This window comes from Zychaea mexicana (assembly GCF_025766255.1).
Source record: "Zychaea mexicana strain RSA 1403 chromosome Unknown BDB00scaffold_203, whole genome shotgun sequence".
Lineage (NCBI taxonomy): Eukaryota > Fungi > Mucoromycota > Mucoromycetes > Mucorales > Lichtheimiaceae > Zychaea > Zychaea mexicana.
The window spans coordinates 1-18,943 of NW_026516866.1; the positions used below are offsets into that span (position 1 = coordinate 1).

General features: G+C 45.4%; 7 protein-coding genes across 7 annotated transcripts; 3 read left to right on the plus strand and 4 right to left on the minus strand.

The window, feature by feature from the left end:
• On the minus strand, positions 1-439 carry BDB00DRAFT_861832 (uncharacterized protein). The gene has a single exon (XM_053126048.1). It carries the CDS (start codon positions 348-350, stop codon positions 96-98), a length of 255 nt encoding a protein of 84 aa, XP_052972530.1. The 5' UTR covers positions 351-439; the 3' UTR covers positions 1-95.
• On the minus strand, positions 1-4,055 carry BDB00DRAFT_948253 (uncharacterized protein). The gene is made up of 4 exons (XM_053129544.1): positions 3,049-4,055; positions 2,782-2,955; positions 1,900-2,674; positions 1-1,749 (listed from the first exon to the last, which is right to left on the minus strand). The coding sequence occupies exons 1-4, from the start codon at positions 3,556-3,558 to the stop codon at positions 350-352; spliced, it is 2,859 nt and encodes a 952-aa protein (XP_052972529.1). The 5' UTR covers positions 3,559-4,055; the 3' UTR covers positions 1-349.
• A 1,655-nt stretch (positions 4,056-5,710) lies between these two features.
• On the plus strand, positions 5,711-7,762 carry BDB00DRAFT_879948 (uncharacterized protein; the record flags this gene model as incomplete). The annotated part of the gene is made up of 4 exons (XM_053127931.1): positions 5,711-5,938; positions 6,011-6,164; positions 6,262-7,439; positions 7,514-7,762. The coding sequence occupies 4 exons, from the start codon at positions 5,711-5,713 to the stop codon at positions 7,760-7,762; spliced, it is 1,809 nt and encodes a 602-aa protein (XP_052972531.1).
• Positions 7,763-9,447: 1,685 nt separating this feature from the next.
• Positions 9,448-10,841, plus strand: BDB00DRAFT_861840 (cyclin-like protein). The gene is made up of 2 exons (XM_053126049.1): positions 9,448-9,775; positions 9,923-10,841. The coding sequence occupies exons 1-2, from the start codon at positions 9,536-9,538 to the stop codon at positions 10,700-10,702; spliced, it is 1,020 nt and encodes a 339-aa protein (XP_052972532.1). The 5' UTR covers positions 9,448-9,535; the 3' UTR covers positions 10,703-10,841.
• Positions 10,842-11,013: 172 nt separating this feature from the next.
• BDB00DRAFT_879951 (uncharacterized protein) lies at positions 11,014-11,942 on the minus strand (the record flags this gene model as incomplete). The annotated part of the gene is made up of 2 exons (XM_053127932.1): positions 11,014-11,469; positions 11,589-11,942. 2 exons carry the CDS (start codon positions 11,940-11,942, stop codon positions 11,014-11,016), a joined length of 810 nt encoding a protein of 269 aa, XP_052972533.1.
• Positions 11,943-12,246: 304 nt separating this feature from the next.
• Positions 12,247-13,326, minus strand: BDB00DRAFT_861843 (RNA-binding protein Nhp2). Its single transcript, XM_053126050.1, has 3 exons — positions 13,007-13,326; positions 12,562-12,875; positions 12,247-12,495 (listed from the first exon to the last, which is right to left on the minus strand). The coding sequence occupies exons 1-3, from the start codon at positions 13,170-13,172 to the stop codon at positions 12,475-12,477; spliced, it is 501 nt and encodes a 166-aa protein (XP_052972534.1). The 5' UTR covers positions 13,173-13,326; the 3' UTR covers positions 12,247-12,474.
• Positions 13,327-15,790: 2,464 nt separating this feature from the next.
• Positions 15,791-18,937, plus strand: BDB00DRAFT_776720 (phospholipid methyltransferase-domain-containing protein; the record flags this gene model as incomplete). Its single annotated transcript, XM_053120285.1, has 5 exons — positions 15,791-16,153; positions 16,283-16,514; positions 16,656-16,856; positions 16,938-17,538; positions 17,617-18,937. The coding sequence occupies 5 exons, from the start codon at positions 15,791-15,793 to the stop codon at positions 18,935-18,937; spliced, it is 2,718 nt and encodes a 905-aa protein (XP_052972535.1).
• Between the last annotated feature and the right edge of the window lie 6 nt (positions 18,938-18,943).

An 18,943-nucleotide genomic window follows, 5' to 3' on the forward strand; every position in this document is an offset into this window, starting at 1 on the left:
ACGGTTGCCAGAACTAAATGTATTCATTTTTGAATAAGAGTAAATCCTTTCGAACTTTTCTTGCATGAATTTTAAACGAAAAGTATTGTAATTTTTTAATAATTTAAAGGAAAGTGCCGGGGTCGAGTGACATATGAAAAGGTATGGAATGTTACATGCGAAAATACGAAAAAGAACGGATGGGAGGTTGATGGTAATACGAACGGAGAAGAATCGATGCGGTATTGGTGATAGTGAAGAAAAAGCAAAGAATGCGGTGGTATAGAGTGGTGTAGATGAAGATGAAGAAGATGATGATGAAAGATGATGATAATGAAAGACAGAACAGACACATGGAGAAATAAGAACATTATCTGGTACAACCTGTTGTGGTAGTAGAGGCAACAGTAGATGTAGCAATAGTAGAAGGTGTAGTAGTAGTAGTAGCAGTAATAGTAGTAGCAGTAGATGAGGTGATAACAAAGAAATTAACTGTATTGCTTGCACCACGACTTTCGAACCCCATTTGGACATCTTCCGTCGAACTGATGGTGATGAGATCGCCATCTTCGTCTTGGTACTTGAGGCCGATCAATGTACTATTTACGTCATGGTAGTACACACGAATCTTGCGGTCGATACGCTCCAACAGCTCGTTGTAGGTAATGTCTAATGGTGCTACTACCACATAGATCCCATCCATGTAATTCAATTTGACCTTGACGTTCGCACCCAGCAGTTGTTGCTGCTGAGAAACCGGCAATGGAGGATGGTCTTCATATTGATGTCCCGTACTGAGCCGTTTCCGTTGTTGCTGGTGGTAATATAACGTCCGTGAATTGATCGGCAGGGGTACATCTTTTGCGTCTTCAAACAGTGGCGTTTGTTGATGAATGTTTGGACTGCTTTGCGACCGCATGCGGCTGCTGTTATTGTTGTTGCTCTGTGTTTCTTTACTATCCGTCGAAAACGGATAATCATCAACTCCTACTACGACCCCTTCGTTCAGGATGGTCCGTCCGTTCATTTCTCCTGGCAACAGACCAGCAGTATCACCTTGACGACGTTGCTGTTGCCATATTTGACTTGATCCGGAACTGCTGGTGGTGGATGCTCGTGTGGATGCAGATGGCGATGATGGATATGAGTTTGTGAGTGGTGAGGATGGGTATGAAATGGGAGGCGAGCATGAGTATCCGGGGCTCGTATCAACACCCGAATCACGTGGAAGTGGTGGCAGCGTCATCCCTGGCATGACAGGCTGGCGACTGTTGTTGCTGTTCGTGTTGATGCCGTTGACGCAGCTGGATGGAAGTGATACGGAACTTTGAGACTTGCTGTGCGAGTGATAAGAATCAGCACTTTGCGAGCTACTGCGCAACCTCCCATAAAAGCCAGAATCTTCTTCGTCGCTCGAATGCAACAGTTCGTCGTATTCATCTTCGTCGTCCTCGTCATCATCGCCAGGAGATTGCTCAGGGAAGGAATCAGACAACACCGGGTGAACGGGATGTTGTTGCGGTTGCGGTTGCGTAGGAGTCACTGGCATCGATGGTGTCTGCTGATGTTTCCAAACCAACGCTTCAGCAGCCGCGCGGCTTTCACGGGATAGGCGTTTCTCGTTTTGGATAAGCTTGTTTAACGCAGCCTCCCATTGCCTCAGCTGCTCGCCGTTACGACATTTCAAGATAAACGACTTTAGGTTGAACGACTGGATGCTGTAGGGTTTTGGATCTCGTTCTGACCAGAAGATCCGCAGTGACCATAAACCTGATGGTTGAAAGAAGAAGGTTAGGGCAGGTTGTTAACGGAACATGAATGAAATCAACAAACAAAACAAATAAGGGAGCGTGCATGTGTTCTGAGGGAAAGAAAGGCTAGCTTGTGGAAACAGGTATAGGGAAGTGTGTGTTTACATACCTGACTGGCTGACATCGGTGATCTGAGCAATCTGTGATATGAAGATACGGCCCTTGACATGCAATCCGCCTTCTTTTGTCGGCTTTTTCTTCTTGACGGAAATGGTGTTTGATTTCTTGGGCACGTCCTTCTCCTCTGTACAGATAAACAAGGACTTTTCAAACAGGTACATGAGCACGTCGTAATCGGCATCGTTACGATAGATGACGAACCGTTCGTGCAACAGCAAAAATCCGTAGGAGGGGATTGCCCCTTTCCAGGACTCGTCGAGGATGCGTCGTTTAAGATCATCGACAAACACCATGTTCTCTTGCCGTCGCTTCGTTTCATTGACTTTGCTCGTCACGCGTTGAATGGCCTCCAGCCCCATTTTCATTTCGGCATAATAGGTCCAATCCTCCGGCGTCGATTTGACGAGCTCCTGTAAAAGCAAAGGGTACTTGCATACACGCTGCACGGGCTTTATCAACATGGATGGTAATTCGTAAGTAGGCGACATGATATCGGCTAATTTCTGCAGCTTGACAGTCTCTTGAACTACCAGCGCCTGTGCCGTTTGGAAGTTGGCGCAAAATGGTTCGTACACCGAAAAGGCGTCTTCCAGCTGGACGAACAGGCTGCCGAATCGTTGCTCGCGTGGTGGTCGGTCTGCATTGTCTTCAGCATGGATCAAAAACCGTCGTTGGAAATCGACTAGGGCGTTCAGGTTGCCAAAGAGCTGATGCAGCGTGTCTGGTGGGAGCACTTTTTGTGCCTGCGCTTCTCGCATATAGTACTGCATTAGTGTGATAAATAAGGAAAATACAAATATGAGTAATGCGTTGGCGATCTGATGTAGTATGCGCTCAATTACACGCCCTTTATTCCACTACTACTGCTTACCTGAAGTGATTCAAGGTCCTGCACGTATTTACGTTCTGTCTCCAAGAGTTCGGTCACAACCTTGCTACGGGTGTCCTTTGGGGTACTCGTACTAGAATGACGACGATGGTATTGGATACAGATAATGCCGTTGACTTCGAGCAACTCGAGGATTTTTCTTACTGTATTAACGACCTAGATCATACAAGTACGCATGCATAAATTGTTTATCTCGATGTATGCCGATCTCGCTCTACAAGCCAATACTACAGAGAAGCGCGAAATTACCTTGACGAAGCCATTGGTATCGTCTTGATATAAGTCGGTCACCGTGAAGGGACCCTCTTGGTCCAAGCCAAGATGGTCCCGACAAGCGATAATAAAGTGATAAACACATGCTTTTGGCTTCATGAGATCGCCATTGGTTTGTTGAAGTTGGATAGCCACCTCGGGCTTTAGGGTGTTGAAGAGGAGGCACAAGCTTGCTCCTTGTCTGCATATAAACCATAGTTTGCTTAAAGGATCGTTCTTATTCGAAGCTACTGGTGCTGGTGTTGTTGGTGAGGCTGCTGGATCGCCGACGGTTGACGTTGTTGCCGTCGCAATAGTGGGTGAATATTGCTGCTCTGTTGTCGTCGAGGTAGGTTCCATCTTAAGATAGTAGTCAAAGCCGGGAACAGCGGCCAGGCCGTTCAGGACAGCGCGGCATGTGTGATACAACGATGCTTTTTGTGAAGAGGGTTTATTCGTTACGGAGTCGGTAGCGATAGGTAGGTCGATTTGAGACGGTGGTTGCATGCTTTATATATTGCTAAAGGAAGTTAAAGGAGTAGGAGAGAAAGAGAGTGTATATGAAAAAGAGGTAAAGACGGGTCCAGATTAGTGTTGCTGTTGCTATTGATAACGAGGGCAAGCCCCTGTTTTCGTAATGAGAGTGAAGGTGATGATCAAGCGTGGCCCGTCAAAAAAGCGATCGCAGAAAAGAGTGGATAAAGAAGGGGTTGCGAGGAGAAGAGGAGGAGGAGGAGGAGGACGTGTGCTTTTTGAGAATTGGCGATCGTGAAAGAAAGCGAGGGAAAGAGAAGAAGGGAAAGAGGTGTATGAAAGTGAAAGGAATGAGATGAGGAAACGGATCTTGGGAAAGAGCAAAAGAAATAAAGTAAAAGGAAAAGAAGAGAGAGAAAGAAAGAAAGAAAGAAAGAGAAGAGCAGATGTGATTACTGTGCGAGAATAATAATAATAATAGTAGCTATTTTCTGTGGGTTTTGCCATTTGCCATGCTTGGAAGCGTGCACATTTGAAAGGGATTGTCGGCTTTCCGTTCGTGGCACGCGGGGTGTGCAAATTACAGCGGCAGCACGATATGGAGAGGCATGCATATGCCATATATACACTTTACATATGCGGCAGTGCTTATGTTATTCTCTCAAAGCAAGTCCCCCCCCCCCCCTTCGCCCCCTTACAAAGAGCTCCTCGCTCCTTGGCCTCTTCATCTCTCTTTATTATTTGCTTCTTGTATCCACTGCCTTGCCATTGTATCCACCCGCTGCATACAAGTAAACACATCGTCATCGCCCGTCCGTCTGTTTCAAGACAGCATGCAATCGGATGAGTAGTTTGTGTCATGGTAGCCAACCCATTGGTTCTCCGCCTTTGACATTGCTCCGCGCATGGTAAAACAGAGAAACTGAGTGGTTTGAGTAACGTGCAGCGCGTGTTCTTGCACGACCTACTTGTCATCATCTCCTGCCTGCTTCCTCCACTTAGGCTTGGCTTGACCTGACTGGTGCTTATTGACCAGTCTGGGGACTTTATACTTTCATTTTCATGCTTAGACCAAAACAAGTAAGAGCTTTCTGCTTCTTGCGTCTTCTGGGCAACGATCCTCCCCTTATTATTAATATATACTACATACGCAGCAGGCGCCACCTCTTCTTCTTCTTCTTTAGCTTCTTCTTGTCGAGTCTTGATAGGGGAGTATGGATATGTACCAGCAATAAAGTGGTAAAATGAGATGATCGCCCTAATTCTCTCGCTTATCGGATCTGCTGTGGGTGGCGATGATAAGGACCACCAGTGGGTATAATTGCTATATACCAACTTGTTAATGATCGGAGAGCGAAGAATACTAATAAACGATGACGGTATTTGATCGGTCGTAACATAGTAGTACCAGATCGAGGGTTGTTTCCATGTTGACTGGCTTTTGTCCGAGACCCAGTAGGAAGCATTCTATGCAGTGCAACAAGACCCCAAAATGGTGCGATGTACCACTTTCGCACTTGCAAGAAGCTTACGCACTACTATTGTGATGGTCCAGCCATATGTCCTCTCTTCATCTTCCGTGCAAACTATAAACAAAGAACTTTCCTGATCACTACTCCCACTCTTCTCCTATTTTCTCTTTTCTACCAACGATATAATAGGCTTAGTGCTTTCACATTACACTCACACGACATACTGCCAACCTACCTGGCCGACGGTACTGCACAAAAGGGTATAAACATAAGATGGATAGCGACTTGGATGAGCCGAGTGCCACTCATTCAAAGCAGCAAGAGCATCAATAGTATCCATGCGTCATTCGGAATCAGACATAGATCAACCCAATCTTCCTTATTCCTTTGCACATTAAAGTCAATATGGAAGGAAAACAGGTTTTTATGCTGGATTTGCCATGGCAGCGCAATCTATACACCAGCGAAGAAAAATATAAATCCATATCGTAACTCCGACGTTATTTTTTCAAGGTACAAGCGCAGCCTCATACGCGTTTATTTTTCCATAGGCGTCGCCGTTCTCTGTTGCTTGCTTTGTGAAGCGTATTCTATGTGCTAAACCCTAACCCTGTGTGTGCCTGTGTCGTGTGGTTCCCAACCCCAGTTAATAATACTGTATACCAACTCTTTCTCTCTCCTCCACACACACATCTCCCCTGCGTCTACATACCATGGAAAGACCGATCAGTGGGTCCCAAGCAGCAACAATAGCAACAACCACCGTCGATAAACCTCCATTGGCAACCACCACCAACAATGCTGCTGCTGCTTCTGCAACACATGCAGGCGATTCCATTAAAAACCTTAAACAAAAGTTCTCCGAATTCAAGTTTTACTTGGATAATGTTGACGAACAAAGCATGAAAAAGATACGAGATCGGTTAAAACTTCTCAACTCTGTAAGTTTCTTTACGGGATTTTTTTTCCCGTGAGACTACTGACAAACATTCTGCTAATTCTGCCCGTTATAGTCTGCAGAACCATTCTTTTCGAACAAATGCACACACGTTATCACGACCAAATCCATTCCTGGAAAATTAACCGCCCTGGGTGAAAATGGACGAACGGTGGACCCGATTATTAGCAACTCACTAAAGTGGGGCCTAAAAGTGTGGAGTCTCGATTGTAAGCAGCATACTTGCAATTTTCCCGATCATACTTCTTTTACGTGTGTATGTACGCAGCCTCTCATCCTCTTTTTCTTTTTTTTTATGTAAAACAGACATGAACAAGCTATTGCAATCATTGATGACGGGACACAGTACTGGCCATCGGGCAAACCGTAAAGGTATCAACAAATTGCTAGAGGACGAAAAGAGGTTTGGCGTAGGCACGAATCATGGTGGATCAGCCAATGCCCGCGACCCAACAAAACCCGCACGACCTGTATTTGTACCTTTCGAAAATTACTATATATCTGTCGAGGATATGCGAGGGGTCCATCGACCTGTTGCTGTCAAGCAGTACGACGTCATAGGCTCGTGGCCATATATTAAAGGCACACCATCTGGCAAATCACCTTTCATCCGTACGCCAGGACGGCATCCGCTACTTCCCACGCAGCAACAGCAACAGCAGCTATTACAGCAACAACGTCAGCAACAACAACAACAACAACAACAACAACAGGCACCAAAAGCAGCATCACAACCCATCAACGATCAGCATCCAAAGGAGGACGACAAGGAAAACGGTCGTCCTTCATCACAGCAATTATTAAAAACGCATCATCCATCTTATCCACAACAGTCACTACTACTACAACAACAACAACAACAGCAACCACCTTACCAACCACATGCATTTGCAAAACCGCTGGAGCCATTCAAAGCAGCAGTGATACCAAACAATACAACAACCACAATAACACCACCCATGACACCCCATGATCCGCGCCTCTCTACCTTATTTAACAACGCCAATATCCATAATAGTACCGCTGATATTAACAATGAGAACAATAACAACAACAACATCGCACAACATTCATCATCCACTCTAAAAGCATCTGGGCTCGGCCCAACACATTCTTTAAATCTTACTTCACGCACCAACACCCGAACCGTTTTGACATCATCACGCATCGTATCCACGTCCGAAGCAACCACCAAAGCTTACACGGACAACTCACAGAATCAAGACGAGCGAGTTGCACGACTTGATAGGCGGATGGTAGATAATCGGGCAGGAAGGAACAACAACGGCGGAAACGCAAAGCAGTTGCTCAAGACTGCAGCCATGAACCAAACAGCTACAAAAGAGACCGATGCCCGCGCCAAAGAACAGGAACGAGAGAAACAACGTCAGCAAGAACGCGAGAAGGCGCAGGCACAGAAAAAGCTGGAGTTGGAGATGCATTGGTGCGAAAACTGTAACAAGCGTTACTCCAATCTGAAAGAGGTAACTTTTCCCTTTTGTTTTCGCTCTTTTTTGGCACGCTTACTTAATCCACTTTCTCTGCTTCTTCCTAATAGCATATACAAGAAAAGGCACATCAGACATTTGTACGTGATCAAAACAACTTTAGACGCTTCGATGAAGTGGTTGCCAAGTTGCGACGCCAGCATAAAGCACAGATACCTCCTCTTTCCACGCTGAATCTTCCAGACTTTGACGGCAAAACCAAGGCCTTGAAGGATGTAGATAGTAGCAATCAGCTGGAAACTCATTTCATGGATATCGACCACGAGCATGATCCAGTAATGCAAACTGTGGGTGAATAGAACAAAACGTAGTGTGCATTGCGCCACCTGATCAGCTAAGCTGCTCGAAGCAATATACAGTATTTCAAGAAATAAAGTCGCTGGTTTCGAATTTGATCGTGTTCAACAATGAACATGCTACAACCATTTAAAGCTATCATGTTGTTCCAAAGCTGTTAATTAGCCACCACGATCGAAGTATATTTGGCAAGCGTATCGTCACGTACCGAATAGGGACTAATGAAGGAAAAAACAATCTTTTGACAAGATCATTTAGTTTTTTTAGCCCTGCCTTTTTAATGGTAGTTAAGTTAAGGGGTAAGATCAAAGGTAAAATGAGAACCTGGGAAACAGGCTAAGGGATGAGATCAGACATGATAGAAATTTGGAATAAAGCAAGAGGGTAAGGCCAAATATAAAATCAAAGGAAATATAACACCAAAGGAATGTGTAAATATGCAATCAGAGAAATTTCGAAGGCAAAGAGATATCGAATGAAACGAGGCGTCCAATTGTTGTATACACATCTTTCCTTGTCGACAGGTACTTGCTTAGAGGCAATACAGTCGAAAAAATCGAGAATGCTGTATTTTGTCGGTTTAATCACTAAAAATGAACACGACTTTAGGTCATCCAGTGCACTATTTAGGGCTGTGGTTCCAATTGTCAATTACCAAGAGTGTCTTCATTTGATCTTGCTGAGCTTACGTTTACCTTTCAGGTTGGGCAAAGCCATAATGTGTGGGCTAATGCGATCCACGTCAACAGGCCATTCATTGCCATAGTTTTGCGATAACCAGGCCTCAGCAGCACTACAGTGATCACTTGAGTCCAAAAAACGCTTCGACATTGCCACAAGCACTCGGATGCGACGCCTTGGAGTTTCATTGTAGTTTTGCTCATCTTCTTCGTCGTCGTCTTGAGCTCTGGAGCTTTCATACAGAAAGCAAGTTTGTGTTGCCGTACAGTACAACATTTGCAAGCGGGAGGTCTTCTTGCATGTTCAACAAAAAGGTATCGAACACCGCTTCGTCCGTACTTTTGTAGTACGAACTGTGCAGAAGCTGCTGGAAGCGCCGGACGTAATTGTCTAGGCCTTCAAAATCGCCTTGTCTGCAAAGCAAGACTTGACGATTGCTTTCACGCTTTTGTACAGCAGTGTCATAGATGGAGATCAGCACATCTTTGGCTTGACTCCAAGTTGCCTTAGCAATGCCTCTACTAGAAAGGTGCTTGGACAACTGATCACGCTGTGACTGATTTAGAGCTTGTTGAATCAGTCGGCGCCAGTGGGGCTCAATATCCAAGTTGTGAACCGTGATTGACGTATCGAAATCTTTGGTCCACGCTTCTGCTGAAGAGAAGGTCATGGTGGCTCGTTTACTGCCATGAGAAAGACCATGCAGCTGCAAGTACGGCAAAGATTTTGGTATTGGCTGTGCACCTCTTTCATACGCGCGTGCTGAGAACCGTACTTCTCTGTGGTCCAGAACAAGGGCTCATTCGGATATATGCAGTTGAAGGTACGTCTCGCTTCTTCGAGCTCATTGTTGAACTTTTTCAAAACCAGCGACTAATTTCTTGAAATGACTGTAATGTTCTGCGCGGAACGAACCAATGAAAATGCTTTCTGATTGCTGCGGCAAGCGAAAATTCACAGTATTAAAAAAGACGTTGCAAGCTTGAATAAACCTTCGTTGTCGTTTTCCAATTCCAAAAACCACCCTTTATTAGAAAAGAGATAAAGTTACTTTTGTAATTGTGGGCGTTTTGGATCTTTTTTTAATTTGCAAAATGGCCTCCAGCATACCTTTCCCTCTTCGTGAACCTCAACAAAAAGATCAAGGACCCCAACAATTCCAACCAAACTTAAATGTTAGGCTGACTTGTCCTGATTGCCGTGTGAATCCACCTCACATTATTGAAGAATTCGCCTCTGGTGATCTTGTTTGCGGCGACTGTGGTCTTGTTTTGGGTGATCGTATCATTGACACAAGATCGGAATGGCGTACTTTTGCCAATGATGAGGGCGATGTATGAGATTCCTCTTTTTGGGAAAGAGAACCTATAATGAGAAGGGGTTAGGGCTTGGGGCTTGGTGGTTTAGTTGGACATGAATGGTAATAACACATACACACATATAAATAAAATAATCTATAATGAATATTCACGTATCATTAGGATCCGTCTCGTGTTGGTGCAGCAGCGAATCCATTGTTAGATGGAAACCAGCTCGACACTGTGATTTCTCGACGAGACGGTGGAACGGGTGCTGCAAAGGATCTCAACAAGGTCCACGGTCGTGCAACGGCCATCAAAGGAGAACGCAATCTCGTGCAAGCATACAAAGAGATCAGTGCCATGTGCGACTCGATTTCTCTGTCAAAGATTGTCAGCGATACCGCGAAGCAATTATACAAGCGTGTCGAGGATGAAAAGCTGTTGAGAGGCAAGTCGAGCGACGCCATTATCGCCGCATGCATTTTCATCGCTTGTCGACAAGAAAAGGTGGGCCGTACATTCCGAGAAATCTGTGCGTTGACACGGGTGCCAAAGAAAGAAATTGGACGATGCTACAAGTCGCTGCAGGCGAAGCTTCAGACCAACACTACGATCATGAACTCGGAAGACTTGATGTCTCGTTTCTGCTCCAACTTGCAGCTTCCCAATTACGTTCAGAAAGCAGGTGTCGATCTGGTCAAGCGGGCAAAAGAGTTGGGTACGCTGGCAGGCAAGTCTCCCATCTCGGTAGCTGCCGCTTGTATCTACTTGGTATCCTATCTCTACCGCACCCCCAAATCCACGCGTGACATTGCTGTTGTTGCTGGTGTATCTGAGGTGACCATCAAGTCTGCGTACAAGTCGCTTTATGCCGAACGCAAAAGCCTCATTGATTTGGACTCGCTCAAGGACAAGCCTCACGGCGAGAACTTGTCCTTTGAAGATCTTGCTTTCCCTTAATAATCATCGATCTTCTTTTTTCTTTCGCATTCCCACCATATGAAACCCATCCCATCCCATTCCATAACATAACGCAATCGTACATACATATTTCGGTAAATAACAATTAAAAAAAGGCAGCAGCTTCATATGGAAAGCAACGCAAGTATTGTTGTGCTATTATAGAATCAGTTTTTATGTAGTATATATTATATACAGAGAAGAACCCGAGCTCTTCTAGTTCTGGACTTTGTAAGGATTCGAGATAGGGAGAGACAATATATGCGTGGTGTGATAAGAGAAAGAGGGTAAAATTGTGTTGTTGTTGTTTTTTAGTATACGGTCATCAATGCAAAGCTAGCATAAAAGAGACCGACAGGATATGCCACCAGGACCCGCTGCTCACTCATATGAAGCACGCTAGTAAACATGCCAGAGCCCGAGAACGTACACCACAGGATGCTGACCACGGTCAAGACCAGTCCAACATAGCCGCCCAAGGGCAAGACAACGCTAAACCCACTCAACATCACCATGGGCAGCAGACAGTAACCAAGCACACTTGCTGTTCGTGACCAGTCAACACCGCTACCGCTCATTAGATTCAGGATCAAAAAGATGGAAACCACGCCGAGAAGACCCACACCATAAATGTATCCGAAATGCACCTTGCCCGACAGCATGAGAAAAACGCCAAATAAAAGCATGAACAGCAGTGGTCCTGCCAGATCAGCGTCGTCCATGATTGTATCTGGAACAACTCGGAACGGATTCAATACTGCAAGACTCTATTATTTAGAAAGGTGTATATGCAAAAATAACGTTTGAGTTTCCCCCATTATTGCATCCAAACATGAACACAGTGCTACTCTGTTTATCGGTCAATAATAACTGTAAAGAAACAAACCTTGGTTTTAATATGTTCAAAGTTGATTCCTAGTTCTTCCAACAGAGGTGGTTCATCTGCAAATCCACCCGTGCCAAACGCGCTCCAAAACGATCCTGATTGATAGTCGAAACCAGCACTTTGCATTTCGCCTGTAGCATCCGTAGGTGGACTGGCATAATAGGATGATGAGCCGTATTGATCGCCATATGAAGATGCGTAGAATTGAAGACCATCGCCTCCAGCGGCAGCCGGTGAATCGTAGTATCCGCCTCCTCCTCCTCCTCCTCCTCCTCCTGCTCCTGCTGCTGCTGCTCCTCCTTGTGGTGCTGAATTATCAAACAACACGGAATGCACGGGCTGATTGGACGCCATGTGGTATATGTATATATTAGTAATGCGTCTCGAGAGCTCCAGAAAGAATTAGAAACGTGTCTGAAGCAGGAGCCCTTTTCTCCCGACACTGACCTGAGCACCACGGGTCGTCACGCAATGGTGCTCTAAATGATTTTTTAGTTGTGTAACCCATATTCGTGTGTGCACATAAATCTCTATACTTTCATATGGCAACAGCAAGATGTATAATACACACTATGAGAATGCGTGCTGATGATGGTCGAGAATAGCGCAAGTATCCTAGTGGATCTCTCCTCTCAATACTGAATCCCTTGAGAAAACGACATTTTTCTAAATACATGGACTATGAACAGAACGTTTTATTCTTTACATGAAGAATGCGAGCGACTTTTTGGTGAAATAAGCAAGAAAAATGAAAAGAAAGAAAAAGAAACACAAGGGAAGATCGATATGCAAGATGTCTTGTTTTGTTACTAAAAGGCGTTATTAAGTAAATACTTTGATGGAAAGGGTAAAAAAAAACCAGAAATCGTAATCTCTTTAATTTTTTTTAATACACCAGTTTTTCGTACTATTAAAGGCAGTGGGAAAGATATTAGAAAACACTCCAGAACACAATGTGATGATAACAACTTACAAGGTCCTTGGTCGTAGCGACGCACTCGTCATACAATTCCTTGTAATCCGCAGCAGCCTTCTCATCCTTGTTCTTGCCACCGAAAACAATCATCGTCACCGATGTAGGACGCTTGGTGTGGCTAGCTTCTCCAAGCTTCTGCTTGGAGGGAACGAAGATATATGGAATATCGTGATCTTCGCAAAACACAGGAAAGTGGGCAATCACGTCCATGGGCGAAATGTCACCAGCAATCAGGACCAGACCCTTCTCGCCTTTACGGATAGCCTTTCCAACTTCCTTGACACCGCGACGAATGTGCTTTACTTTGCTGGCTGTTATTGTTTGCAACAACAGTGTCGATGGACCGAAAACAAGAAATTTTTTTAAATACCAGTTGTTTCTTGTTTTTCGACTGTTGATCACTCGACAAGAATGAATCTAAGAATATCTTGGTGACACTTACCCTTCTTGACAGTCTTGAACAATTTCTTGGACAATTTCTTTTCGGCCAATGGGTGTGCGATGGGTGAGATGAATTTTGGTGATTCGTCTTCGGTGTCCTGATCGACGTCCATGGAAGCAGCAGTAGCGGCAACCTTCTCCTTCTTTTGCTTCTTATCCTTGGCCATTTTCGCTTTTTTTTGGGTTGATTGTGTTGTGCAAAGCAAAAAAAAATGTCAAAAATGCATCCGCCACCCGAAAAGACGAAAAGTTTTAGCGGGGTTGCAATTAAGCTCACGCTTGGCTCTATATGGAGAGGGGGCATGGCTTGCTTAAACTAATCGCAGGCTATAGACTCATTTGGTGCGTTATTTAATGTTATTGCTTTTTCTTACATAGGATCGTTCCAAATGGCATATAAAAGCACAATTAGGTAAACATATTGGGTGGTCAGATATAATAACGTAGCACAACCAGGTTTCGGATGATGATGCTTGGTGAAAGTGTCAACGCCGGAAGAAGCGCAGTGTTGTTCATGCCCGCAAAGCTTGTTAAATGGAGAGCTTTGACCTTATACGGTATCTTGTTCTTCGCACGTTTATTGTTTTGGAGAGCTGGTCATTGCAGCTGGTGGTGTCTACTTGCTGCCACGAACGGTTGCCTTGGCTCTATAATGACAGATTTTGTTATTACAGGACAAAACGAGACGGCAGGGTGCATTTTAGTCTTCATTGACGGTCTGAACATATCCGGCAAAAGAAGGACGATAATGGATTGGTTAAAGGTAACTTCGGACAACCCGGATCATGTCTGTCATCATTTTTTTTCATCGAAGATGCAGCTGTCAAAAATTATAAGCGGCCCGCGCTTTTCGTCCTAATGTACCTGCCATGTTTACTTTGCTTATGATACGCAAATAACAGACAAGGGCATCGACATACAGTAGTTCAGTATCCACAGCGCCCTTTCCTTTTTCTTCTGGTGCTTATCAACAGCTCACATTGACTACTTCCGGTAAAATGTGCGTGGAGCTCACAGGAAAGGTGATGCTTGTCCTTTTAATTTCTGTCGAGCGCGTATTTCAGTTTGCAAGGATTCAAGCAACCTCTGCACAATGCTTTTTAGATGGTTGGCTGGTTCCACATTTTGAATTTGAAAATATGCAGAGTTATCAAAGGATGTGTTCTTGGCAGCCTAATTCAGCTTTGAGTTTTACTATCCAGTGAAGCTCTATCCAAAGTAACTCTGCTTGTATATACTGCTTTTCGAGGCTCTGCTGCTAATTCAGAAAGTTATTGTACATGTTAAAACGGCATACGCACTTGACAAAATATACGCTAATACGTAATCATTGTCCTGTAGTTACTACTTACCATTATTATCATTTTGCTGGTGCTGCTGTTATTGTTGCATATTAATGTACCCTCATTTAGGGTGCACTTGAGTACTATGTATATGATATAGTTATATGTAAAGCGATCAGTTGACCACAAAGTAAAAAACGATGTACCTGCACTCTTGAAAGAGTGCTCTTCTCTTAAAAGTAGTTATATGTATCATATCGTGTTGTTTTGCTGTTATCGCTACAGTCAGCAGTAGAGGTTAGCGTTCAAAAGCGTGTGTTACACGCCAACATGCAGCAGCGACAAACCTCGTGACCTCACTCCCACTCGGTCAATCACGTCATGTGACGTAGCATGAGAAGATCTGGTACAGGTGGGAAGGCTGTCATTGTCATTATGTGGGTATATTATGTCTACGAGAAATTTGTATGTCAAAAGAGACCAGGTGCATGTCAGTCCATGGCGCCAGGGGTGGGTCAATTGACTGACCGTTTCACAGCACCAAATAAGGGTTGCTTTGTCCGGCCCCACTTTGGAAAGGTGGCTTTTTTTTTTGCAGATGGGACTACATATCACCAATTTTAATCAGAACCGGACCCCGTCTTTCTGTAGGAAAGTGAGAGGATCATATTTTTTGGGCCGTTGTTCTTGACCCTTTCTCTTGCCAGTAGTTATGGGACACGTATCTTACCGTAATGCGGTACATATCATGTATGTAGTACATCCGTCGCGTTGTGATTTGTAAGGAATTTGCCAAGAATCATCTGGTTTTATACAAGCGACAACTGAACTGTTTACACGACGTTGCTGCTGTCCCCGTTGTTGCTTTGGAGAATAAGACACTAGATGCCATGTCATCTCCACAAGGCAAGCTGCCAAGTTCTGAGCAGGGCATCAGTCTTCTTAACAAAATGCCGCTACCAACCTGAGAAACCTTTCTGTCTCGAAAACAAAGTGGTCTGCCCGCAACCCCATCGTTTCGGAGTGTATCGAGCGCCCCTCAAACCCATCCTTAAGCAGCCCAGAGATTTCACGTGAACCCAGGCCTGGATAGTGTAACCATTCGAATCTTCGGGCCCTGCGGAACCCGCAAGAGTTGCGCTTTCTGCTTCTTCCTTCTCTTTCTTTCTCCTTCGCTCTGTTCAACCAGAATCGCCTTGCCCTCGACTTGCGAACACTTACACAGCAGAGAGAACATTAAGCAAACAATGAGCGTCGATTCGGAGCTACGCCACCGTAATATGGCACCGTCAGAGAACGATGGCCATGGAAAGAGCAGACGTTTGTCGCAATTGTCTTCAGATTCATCGTCGTCGTCGTCTGCCGATTATGACATGAACAAAACCGCGCGCTTTTCGTATGGCAAGACACCTGACGGCAAAGGTTAGTTGCAATGCTTTATCTCGTGGGGCTATATGCATATTTCGCGGAAGGGCTTACTCATCCCGAGGCAATATCTTTACATGTTCTGTTTGACAGTCTTTCGCGTACCTGCCACGCGTGATATGGTGACAGCATTGTTGAACCCCAAAGAAAAGAAGAGCTTTTTCGATCTTCTGACACTGGGCACCATGGCCGTCGAGATTGCTTTGCTGTTCTTGCTCCCTACGTGGGCCAAGCAGACACTGTTCATCTTCATCTTTTTCTTTTGGCGATTGGCATACAATGCCGGTCTGGGCGCACTACTGAAATACCAGAGCGATAGCCGAGGACTGGTCCGCATGGCCCAGAAGTACCAAATCTTTGACCAAGATGCAAACCCAAAGGCTTACCGTTGGCTCAAGACACAGTTGAGTATGAAGATGGGCGATGACTATGACTTTGCGGTAAGGTTTTTTTTGGATTTTGCGTTGAATGTCCGATGTAATCGAGCAAAAACGATTGGGGGGTGGGGGAGAGAGAGAAGAAAGCTGATCACTTTCGCGTTCGTGTATGCTGTTTTTTTTTTGCTGCAGTCGGCTCCGATAGAGTACAATACCTGGCTGCTGTACCGCCAGTTGGTCGACTTGATCCTGATGAACGACTTTACCTCGTACATCTGCTTTACCTTGGCCTGGTTTAATCTCTCTCCCCAGTCCACGTTCATCTTTGGCGATGCTCTGCGCTGGGCTGGCGGCCTCTTTATGATCCTATTCAACATCTGGGTCAAGCTCGATGCTCAGCGCGTAGTCAAGGACTTTGCATGGTGTAAGTGGAGCCCTCTTTTGTAACAATAGATGGATAGGCCTATGGGATGATGTTGATAAAAAGGGGCAACGGGAGGCAAAAAGGTACAATATTCCTGGTCAGGTGTGGATGCTAATTAATGAATGTGAATCGATATACTAGATTGGGGCGACTTCTTTTACCTGATCGAGCAGTCCCTGACCTTCGATGGCGTGTTTGAGATGGCACCTCATCCGATGTACTCGGTGGGCTACATTGGCTACTACGGTCTCTCCCTGATGAGTGCAAGCTACACGGTGCTCTTTGTCAGTATCGCTGCACATGCATTGCAGTTTGCCTTCCTTGTTTATGTGGAAACTCCTCGTAAGTGTTTCACATCACGCATGATTTTATTTGTGTGTCTCGCTCGCTTACCTCATCACTTTTTTCTCCTTTCTACTGCAGATATCGACAAGACCTACAACCCGCCTACCCTTCCCAAGCGCCAACCTACAGCTGGTGGCTTCGTTTCATCCGACGAAGATGCTCGAGATATCAATACGACCTTGGACAAAAACGCCACACGCGACTTTTACTCGTACTATTTCCGCCGCGATCTGATTGTGTTCAAGAACTTTGACCTCTGCCGCTCCACCGATCTTGCATCCGCCGTTCTCATGTTCTACTCGCTCATCACCCCGCTCATTATCGGTGGTGAGGCTGGTGTTGCATTTGCTGTTGGACAAGCCGTGTTCTGGCGCATCTTCCATTCGTACGGTCTGGGTGCTTTGTTGCGTGCACAATCCCAGAACAAGCTGTTCACGCGTCATTTCGTCAAGTGGGGTGGTGGTGTCGAGCAAGCCTTTGCCAACTGGAAGAGCATCTATAACCTCTCATTGTGCATGACTTACATTACCTTCTCTGTGGCCTGTTGGGAAATGTACTCCTTGCCGAGCAACTGGACATATGGTTTGACATTATTGCGACACACGCTCGGCTTGGGTTTCATTTCTTTGCATATTTGGACTGCGGTATCGATCTATGAAGTGCTCGGTGATTATGGCTGGTAAAGTATTGCAAGGAAAAAGCAGGGCTATTCAAACTTCATACTGGAAAGCATGTACTTAATAAGATACAAACGTAGGTTCTATGGTGATTTCTTCATGGAGGATCAACAGACCACCCTTTTGTACACTGGCATCTACCGCTACCTCAACAACCCTGAAAAGATTGTCGGCCACGCTGCAATCTGGGGCATGACACTCATGGCCAACAGCTGGGCTATCTATGTCCTTGCCTTGTTCTCGCAAATTTCGACCTTTTTGTTCCTGAACTACGTCGAAGCACCGCATATGCGCAAGCTCTACGGTAATCAGATCCGCAAGGAGGCCGGTTTGACAAAGACCCTGAAGTCTGCTGCTATTGCTTTGCCCAACGCTATTCCGGACAAATTCCAGCAAGAAGTCAGCAAGTTGATCCGCGAAACCGCCGAATTGCAAGCTGCTGTCAACACAACCAAGAACGTCGAACGTATTGTCAAGGAGATGGTTGAAAAGGTGGAAAAAACTGCTGAGGAAACGGCTGGTGCTGTGGGTGATATGGTCGAGGCTGCCCGTCCTCGCTTGCAGGAAGTTTTGGAGGAAACCAAGACGCTGCTCGAAACCTCACGCTCGCGCCTGATCCATCCTTTGGTTGACAACAACATTGGCACGTACGATTTGAGTCGCTACTCTGTTCAAATCAAGACCCCCTCTGCAGACGGATTCACTCTCGGTCATCCTATACAATTATCATGGACTGCGCCCGAGAAGCACGGAGAGCGTGATTGGATCGGCGTGTATAAGGTCACGGCAAACAAGCATCGACATATTACAAACATCAGCTCACGGGGCTTGTGGCAATGGACAACCGCTAAACAAGGCGAAACTGAGGGCACATTGGTCTTTAAGGGGACTCAGTTGCCTTGGAAGACCGGCACATACGAATTCCGATACCACCATGACGGCAAACACAATGTCATGGCACGAAGTGTGGCGTTTGAAATCACAGCACCCAAGGCACCATCTGTGCAGGACACTGATGCAGTGCAACGCTGCATGCTCCGCTTGATCCAGAATGTTCTCGGTAATGATCCCGAACGTATGCCCGTGACGCCAGTCGATGAATACATTGGGATGGGTGAGACTGAAGCACAGTATATCGCATATGCCATCAAGTTTATGTACGGTGTTGAATTCGCTTGGGAGATCGTACTAGCCGACAAGTGTGTGGCGCGACTGACAAAGCGAATTAGTCATGCTTTGGACGCGTTAGCACCATTCTCGGCAGTAGTGGAGGAGAAGAAGCATGCCGCAACAAATGGCCACGCACCTTCATCATCATCAACAACTTCTTCGTCTCCGTCCAAAAACCCATGTAGTCCAACTATGATGGCCAAGGTCACTAGTGATTCCGCACTGTATTGATTTACC

Coding starts and splice junctions, on each gene's coding strand:
- BDB00DRAFT_861840 (XM_053126049.1), top strand. CDS start 9,536: ATGGCCTCCAGCATACCTTTCCCTCTTCGTGAACCTCAACAAAAAGAT. Junction 9,776..9,922: donor TTGCCAATGATGAGGGCGAT/GTATGAGATTCC, acceptor ACGTATCATTAG/GATCCGTCTCGTGTTGGTGC.
- BDB00DRAFT_861843 (XM_053126050.1), bottom strand. CDS start 13,172: ATGGCCAAGGATAAGAAGCAAAAGAAGGAGAAGGTTGCCGCTACTGCT. Junction 12,876..13,006: donor GTTCAAGACTGTCAAGAAGG/GTAAGTGTCACC, acceptor AAACAATAACAG/CCAGCAAAGTAAAGCACATT. Junction 12,496..12,561: donor TCGCTACGACCAAGGACCTT/GTAAGTTGTTAT, acceptor TGCCTTTAATAG/TACGAAAAACTGGTGTATTA.
- BDB00DRAFT_861832 (XM_053126048.1), bottom strand. CDS start 350: ATGTTCTTATTTCTCCATGTGTCTGTTCTGTCTTTCATTATCATCATC.
- BDB00DRAFT_948253 (XM_053129544.1), bottom strand. CDS start 3,558: ATGCAACCACCGTCTCAAATCGACCTACCTATCGCTACCGACTCCGTA. Junction 2,956..3,048: donor ATACCAATGGCTTCGTCAAG/GTAATTTCGCGC, acceptor TGTATGATCTAG/GTCGTTAATACAGTAAGAAA. Junction 1,750..1,899: donor CACCGATGTCAGCCAGTCAG/GTATGTAAACAC, acceptor TTCAACCATCAG/GTTTATGGTCACTGCGGATC.